Source organism: Mastomys coucha, unplaced genomic scaffold, assembly GCF_008632895.1.
Source record: "Mastomys coucha isolate ucsf_1 unplaced genomic scaffold, UCSF_Mcou_1 pScaffold7, whole genome shotgun sequence".
Classification (NCBI taxonomy): Eukaryota; Metazoa; Chordata; class Mammalia; order Rodentia; family Muridae; genus Mastomys; species Mastomys coucha.
In genome coordinates this window covers 96,336,242-96,344,376 of record NW_022196913.1, presented here as the reverse complement: position 1 = coordinate 96,344,376, position 8,135 = coordinate 96,336,242, and the positions used below count along the sequence as shown (strand labels likewise).

The 8,135-nt window shown below is 43.5% G+C and overlaps 1 protein-coding gene across 3 annotated transcripts in view; it reads right to left on the bottom strand.

The window, feature by feature from the left end:
* Positions 1–2,326: 2,326 nt before the first annotated feature.
* Wdyhv1 (WDYHV motif containing 1) overlaps positions 2,327–8,135 on the bottom strand; it is a 13,747-nt gene continuing 7,938 nt past the window's right edge. The window contains exons 4-6 of one of the 3 annotated variants that reach the window (XM_031359293.1): positions 7,054–7,202; positions 6,111–6,235; positions 2,327–3,078 (exon numbers count right to left, since the gene is read on the bottom strand). In XM_031359293.1, the coding sequence (XP_031215153.1) occupies positions 2,969–3,078; positions 6,111–6,235; positions 7,054–7,202 (384 nt within the window). In that variant the 3' untranslated portion in view covers positions 2,327–2,968. Of the gene's footprint in view, positions 3,079–6,110; positions 6,236–7,053; positions 7,203–8,135 lie in introns of those variants that run through there. The other 2 variants (XM_031359295.1, XM_031359294.1) reach the window with 2 other exon arrangements.

Below are 8,135 nucleotides of genomic sequence, written 5' to 3'. Positions count from 1 at the left end.
CGCACGCACGCACGCACGCACGCACGCACGCACGCACGCACAAATACACACAATTAACTGAATTGAAAAAAAATTTAATTCTATGTTCATTGGTGTTTTGTGTGCATGTATGAGGATGTCAGAAACCCAGAAACTGGAACTATGGACTGGAGTTACAGACAGGTGTGAGCTGCCATGTGGGTGGCTGGAAACTAAACCCAGGTCCTCAAGAAGAGCAGCTAGTGCTCTTAACTGCTGAGCCACCTCTGCAGCCCCTGAAAAACATTTTTCAATCATGTTTTTATATACATGTGCGTGTTGTTATAGGCAGTTGTGAGTTGCCAGATGTGGGTGTTGGGGATGAAACTCAGATACTCTGCAAGAATGACACACTGTCAACTGATAACGGCCAGCACTCTGAATTTTATTTCATTTTATTTTTAAAGATGTATTTATTTATTTTATGCATATGAGTACACACCGTAGCTGTACAGATGGTTGTGAGCCTTCATCTGGTTGTTGGGAATTGACTTTTAGGACCTCTGCTCACTCCAGTCAACCCTGCTCACTCAGGCCCAAAGATTTATTTACTATTGTAAATAAGTATACTGTAGCCGTCTTCAGATGCAACAGAAGAGGGCGTCAGATCTCATTACAGGTGGTTGTGAGCCACCATGTGGTTGCTGGGATTTGAACTCAGGACCTTCGAAAAAGCAGTTGTTGCTCTTACCCGCTGAGCCATCTCCCCAGCCCCACTCCTAATTTTAAATTAAATTTTTGTGGTTGCTGTTTTTGAAACAGAGTTTCTCTATATAACCCTGGCTATCCTAAAACTCACTCTATAGACCAAGCTGTCCTCCAACTCACAGAGATCCTCCTGCTTCTGCCTCCTAAGTGCTGGGATTAACACACACACACACACACACACACACACACACACACACAAACACACACACCTAAATTAAAAACTTTGAGAACTAGGTATGGTAGGCTCCGCTTGCTATTTCAGCCTAGGGAGGCAGGGACAGGAAGATCCTTGGAGCTTGCTCACCAGAATTAGGCAGTCAGTCTCAGGTCCCAGTGTGAGACACTGTCTCAAAAAAATTAAGGTAGACAGTTACTGAAGAATAACACTTAAAGTTGACTTCTAGTCTCTACATATACACCTGTGTATCCCTTCTCACACACAAAGACATTTCCCCAATTCTTACATAAAAGTTCAATGGCTTCCTACTAGATTCATCTTAAACACACAAACCCAGGGGGAAGTAACATTTCCTAACCTAGTAAGACCCCTGAATAAATCAAATGGTAGAGGGCTCCTATCAAATGAAAAGTCTCTCTCTCTCTCTTTTAAGATTTATTAATTTATTTTACATGCGAACACTATAGCTATCTTCAGACACACCAGAAGAGGGCATCAAAGCCCATTGCAGATACCATTTGGTTGCTGGGAATGGAACTTAAGACCTCTGAAAAAGCAACCAGTGCTCTTAACCACTGAGCCATCACTCCAGCTCAGAAAGTTTAAGTAGAAAACTGATCTTAAGAGCAAAATGTCAGACATACTTCCTGTAAGAAATTGCTCATTAAGCTTGGTGTGAGAAGACTGCCATGAGTTTAAGACCAGCCTCAGCTACACAGGGCATATTGGGTCAGCCTATGTTCCACAGAAAGACTGTCTAAAAACAAAAAACAAAACAAACAAACAAAATAACACTTTTATGTTGTACAGCAGAACCACAAATGAGGGATATCATTATCTTTTATGCAAAAAGTCTTTACTTAAAATATAAGACTGAAGGCAAATTTCTAAGGTATCTTCTACAAGGCAGGTGGGCTAATGTACTATAAAACAATATTTTGTTTTATTCTGCTTTGAATTGTTTTTTTTTTTTTCATCTATAACTGAGACATTCTTAGGCATTTCTGATCTAGACTGACATGAAGGGGACGAGGGAAGACGGCTATCAGTAAAGTGGTGGCCACATAGGTATGAGGAGCTGAGTTCAACCCCCGAGACACTCGAAAAGCTAAGCAAGACAGCATGTGCCTATAACCCCCATGACAGCTGAGGAGACAGAGACAAGAGAACCCTTGGGCTCACTAGACAGGCAGGGTAGCACAATCAGTGAGCTCTAGGTTCAGTGAGATACCTTGTCCCCCAAAATAAGGGACAATCATTGAGAAAGATAATTACCATCAACCTCCGGTACACACACAGACTGGCATGAGTTTATCTCAGCGGTTTGGTACCTGCTACAAACTCAACGTGGCCATGGATTCGATCATCAACACTGCCCAATTCCACCTCAGAAAAAAAGGTACAGATTCTTCAAAAGCAAAATTAATTTTAAGTCAATTTTATTTAAAACTACATATATAAATGGGCCAAATAACACTCAGACAAGACAGATACCTGCAATTTTTTTAAACATCGTAGTCCAAAAAGACTAATACTTACAGCTGATTCAGCTCACAATACTGTCTCTTACCAAGCAGCAGAGCTGTCTTTAGAAACATTTTACCGGGACCTCTAATGGGCAACAGAGTCTTAGAGCCACAGGCCACAACCCTGCGCTCAGAGAGTGTAGAGTCCAGGCAGACAGGAAGCAGAGGGAGCAGACAGAAGGAGCTGCCTCCAAGTCCACACTTCAAGTTTTATAGAAGCAACTGCTGGCCTACAGCATCACACACTGAAGTAAGCAACCCATGGGAACAGTTTAGCAACCACACACCAGATGTGGCATATCTGAGGCTGGGGACTGACTGATTAGGCTTGGAGATAGAACTCTGGGGTAGATCCCCAGGCTAAAAAAAAGGGGGTGGAGGCTTATTCATTCATTTTTATCTGTGTTCACTAATATTTCCACTCAAATTTAATGAGAACTATATACCCCTAGGCCACCTGTACCCCGCTGCTCTCTTAAACGGAAGGATGGTTCATTCAGACCCTAGAGCTTCTCTAGTCGCATGCCTAGTATCAGGCTCAGTAGGTTTTGCTGCTGAACCGATGCACAAACTCGGGCAGCGTGTAGACAGCTCCCCATCCTACTGCAGGGTCCATGCTGATGAAGTCATTCAGGTTCATTTTGGAGTCTAGAAAAGAACATAAAAGTGTCTGCTGAAATAGATTTCAAGTTAGCAGGTTAGTTAGAACCCAGAGACCTAAGGGGAGAGGAGTCCATTCAAATAAACAGGAGTTCAAGATCATTCTGGCAATGTTCTTGCTTTAAACACACAGCAATGTCTTCAAGACACAGCATCACATCAGCCTATGGAAGATGCTCCAGCAGGTAATAGCCAATAGTCTTCTATCAAGGTTGTACAAGAGAAGAAGAAAGGGAACTGTCACCGGCTGGGGAAAACAAACAAACAAAAAAAAGATATGACAACTAAATGCCATACTCCTGAGTTAGATTCTGCATCAGAAATAAGAAATGAGTGAGACACCATGAAAAACTGAACAGTATGATCATTAACGCTTATATGGTTACATGCTACTGTTAATACCAAAGACATGGAGAGGTGGCTCAGCAATTACAAGCACACTGACTGCTTTTCCAGAAGGCCTGGGTTTGATGCCCAACTGCCACACACATGGTGGCTCCCAACCATCTATAACTCCAGATCAAGGAGATCTGGTGCCCTCTTCTGACTGGACACATAAGGTATACTGACATATGGTACGGGTGAAACACCCACGTGCATTAAAAAACTGAAAATAGCAGGGCGGTGGGAGGCAGAGACAGGGGGATTTCTGAGCCTGGTCTACAGAGTGAGTTCCAGGACAGCCAGGGCTACATAGAGAAACCCTGTCTCAAAAAAAAAAAAAACCAAAAAAACAAAAACAAAAACAAGCAAAATATTTGAAAATAAATACACCTTTTAAAAAAGAAAACTTAAGGGGCTGGAGAGATGGCTCGGCGGTTAAGAGTACTGACTGCTCTTCCGAAGGTCCCGAGTTCAATTCCCAGCAACCACATGGTACCTCATAACCATCCGTAACAAGATCTGATGCTCTCTTCCAGTGTGTCTGAAGACAGTTACAAGTGTACTTACATATAATAAATAAATAAATAAATCTTAAAAAAAAAAAAGACTTAAGACTAAGGGAATCCGAGGGAGGGTTATGTAAGAACTCTGTCCTACTTAGCAAATTTTCTAGAAGCCTAAAATTATTTAAAAATAAAAGGTACAAAGGGCGCACACATAATCAAACTGTCGATTTCCAAGCTTAGTGGGCGAGTTACGAGAAATTCAAAGGGACAGCAAGGACACAATCACCAACAGTGAGCTGTCACTTCTGCTCCACTGTCTTCAATATAAATGGCAAGGAAAGAGCATATGCATATTAAATACTCTTAAGGGAGCAGGAGCGATGGCTCAGCAGCTAAGAGCACTGGCTGCCATTGCAGGGGACCCAGGCTCAGTTCCCAGCACTCACACGGAACTCACAAGCATCTGTAACTCCAGGGGATGCACCACCCTCTCACGGTCTGAGGGTGCATGCATGCAGGCAAGCAATCATGCATAAAACAAAAGAAATCTGTTCTCTTTCTTTTCTTTTTTCTTTTTTTAAGAGCTAGAGGCATTGTGGCATACACCTTTAATCCCAGCCCTCGGGGGAAGAGGCAGGTAGATCTCTATGAACTTTAGGCTAGCCTGGTCTACACAGTGAGTTTCAGGCCAGCCAAGAATACACAGTGAGATCCTGTGTGAAATAAGTTAAAATAAGAGAGCGCCCTCATTTATAAGTTTAAAATAAGTAAATAAAAGGGAGGAGCTGGAGAGAAGGCTCAGCAGTTAAGAGCACTTGTTCTTACAGAGGACCCAGATTTGAGTCCCAGCACCTGGATGGTGGCTCACGACTCCAGCTTCAAGAGAGCCAATGTTCCCATATGACCTCCTCAGCTCCATGTGGTGCACAGACACACATGCAAGCAAAACATTCATACATGTAAAATAAAATAATCTAAAAATAAAGTTTAAAAATTAAAAGGGAGAGGGGAAAACAATATAATTATATTTTAATTTAAAAAAATCAAAATACCTAAAATTTTAAAATAAACAACAAAAAAATCTTTGTTTTTTGTTTCTTTGTTTTCTTTTTTTTTTTTTTTTTTTTTTCATTTTTTTTGAAACAGGTTTTCTCTGTATATCCCTGGCTGTCCTGGAACTCACTCTGTAGACCAGGTGGGTCTCGAACTCAGAAATCCACCTGCCTCTGCCTCCCAAGTGCTAGGATTAAAGGCGTGCGCCACCACTGCCCAGCCTGTACCACCACTGCCCAGCCTGTTACCACCACTGCCCGGCCTGTTACCACCGCTGCCCAGCCTGTTGTGGGCACCTTTAATCCCAGCATTTGGGAAGCAGAGGCAACTAGATCTGTGAGTTCAAGGTCAGCCTGATGTACAAAGTGAGTTCCAAAAACTCTGTCTCTAGGAGACAGGGGTATTGGGGGTGGGGGGGAGTGGCTCCAAATCAGGTCCCCATGCTTGTTTGGCAGGCACCAACCTAGCCATCTTCTCAGCTCCCATTACAGATTACATTCATATGTGCAGAAGCTAACTAAAGCCTGACAATAAAGTGAGTAACGGCACCTAAGGAGCTACCATCGAAGCCAAAGGACTGATAAGGTCATGTGTGCTAATGACCTTCTGTGTACTGGGCTTCAGGAATCCACATCTACATGAGAAATGGGTCCCTGCTGAAGGCACTATGTGCCCAGGCTAGCTCCTGGGTAGCCAGTCGCCTTCTCCTAACACAGCTTTCATAGTTGTCACTAAGAGCTAGGGTAGGATATGAGGAAGCAATCACAGTTTTTGTTGTTGCTTCTTTCCTTATGAAACCTCTCACTGAGACTCAGAACTCAGTCAGAACCCTCATTAAGAGTTCACACCCGCCGGGCGGTGGTGGCGCGCACCTTTAATCCCAGCACTTGGGAGGCAGAGGCAGGTGGATTTCTGAGTTCCGAGTTTTAGGCCAGCCTGGTCTAAAGAGTGAGTTCCAAGACAGCCAGGGCTAACACAGAGAAACCCAGTCCTGGGGAAAAAGAAAAACAAAAACAAACAAAAAACCTGACTAAGGGAGCCGTGGATGTGCAGTGAGCGGCAAAGCCCCTGGCTCACCTCCAGTTTCAATGCAGGGGTATTCTGGAGGAGGCTCCCTCCAGTTCCCACTGGAGTCTTTCATGTGAGACCGGTCAGAAGCGAAGTTCTTCAAGTAGGAGTCAGCACGAACCACTCTAAATTTCCTGCAGGTAAATCAACACACGCTTATATCAGGAAGGTACCACAGCTGGCAATCCAGCTCACTGCTATAATGGACTCTGTTCTATGACATACACAAGGCTACTCGGGAGGGTTTGCCCCGATACTAATGCATACACATATACGTGCTATTACCTATTAAGTAGGCTGAAGGAGATGATTGAAACCCCAAGCTATGAAAGGACAGAGGATAAATCTACCCAGTTGTTTTTATACATGCATAAGGGGCACATAATACTGATAATATTGCACGTAATGGGCAAAGGATAGGATTTTTGTTGTTGCCTTGCAACTTTCTTGATTTTGACATTAGCCACGCTCACACTCCAGGAAGAAGAGAAAAAATCCTCAACACATCTGGAAGAAAATGTTGAGAAGCTCATCTCACTTTTTTCTTAACACATGCGTGTGTGTGTGTGTGTGTGTGTGTGTGTGTGTGTGTATGTGTGTGTGTGTTCAAAGGTAATCTATAGGTATCAATTCTCTCTTTCCACCATGTGGATCCCAGAGATGGAGCTTGGGTCTTCAAGGTTGGCTGGTCCTCACAACACTAATATTTATAATGCCACCAACCCTTTGTACGATGAAGAACCTTTAAAGCTTTAAGATGCTCTTAAGTTCTTATAGAACAGGCACACCAATAATGCAGAAATAGGAGGACAGAGACAGAAGGGAAAAGGGAGGGGAGAGGAAAGAAAAAGACTGAGGAAAGGAGAGGGAGAGAAGGCAGGAGGAGAGAGGACTTCTGTGAACATCAAATCTTACTTCAGAAAATCAGTAACTTAGTACTGAATTTCCTCACCTCCTAAACTGTGGATGAATGTCATCATCAGACTTAAGGGCATCTTCTATGTAAATGTCGAAAGGGCAGGGAAATGGCAAAATAGTATCAAGATCATATATGAAGCTCTGTCCTTCCCTTGACACATGAAGCAGAACGACATGATAATCCTAGGAATAATAATCACTGAGGTTAACCCAGTTAGTGGAGGACGGTCGATTCCAACATCACAGGGTCAGTGCACAAGCATCAGCAGGAAAGCAGCTGTCAGGCTAACATCACCCTCCTCGTAATAGCAAAGCTAAATGATAATAAAATGCAAAGGCTCAATACTGAAAAATGGCCAGTGACTGGGAAGTAGCCAAACAAACAGAGTGTGTGACACACTGTTCCGTAATATCCCATGTTCTGTAGCTGAACAGGAAAACTGATTGTAGGTCATAGACGTATTTTGTATTATATGTTAAAGTTTGATCATCTAAAGATGGACATGTTCATTCAGAAGCATACACTTATTCACACATATGAATGCAAAAGGAGGCAGCTACAAAGAGATCTTCCAAACTTTGGATCTTCGCTCTCCCCCCAAAAAAACCTTGTGTGGAAGGTTTACTTATCAGGGTGACATTAGACAGGCAGTGCAGGCTTCAAGAGGTGAAGCCAGGATGGATGTGGTGACACATACTTTAATCCCAACACTCAAGAGGGAGAGGCAAGTGGGTCCCTGTGAGGCCAAGGCCAGTCTGATATACATGCAGAGTTCCAGGCCAACCAGAACTACATACTGAGACCTTAAAAACAAAAACACAGCCTAGTGAGAAGTCTCCTGGTTACTGGGGCATATGCTTGAAGGAGATATTGGGAGCCCAGTCCTTTCCTCTTCTTTTTCTCCTTGGCCCTAAGACAGATAGCCCTGCCCCACCACGTGCTCCTGCCTCACTGCAGGTGCAAACGCAGAGCCAAGCAGTCATGGACTGAAACCAGAAATGAGCACAAAACCTTTCCTCTACTCTGACTCATCTCCTGTACTACCTACAGTGACAGGAAGTAAGTGGCCCTCCAACCTGCTAACAGTAGGGGGCTTCCTGAGCTTAGGGCGAAGA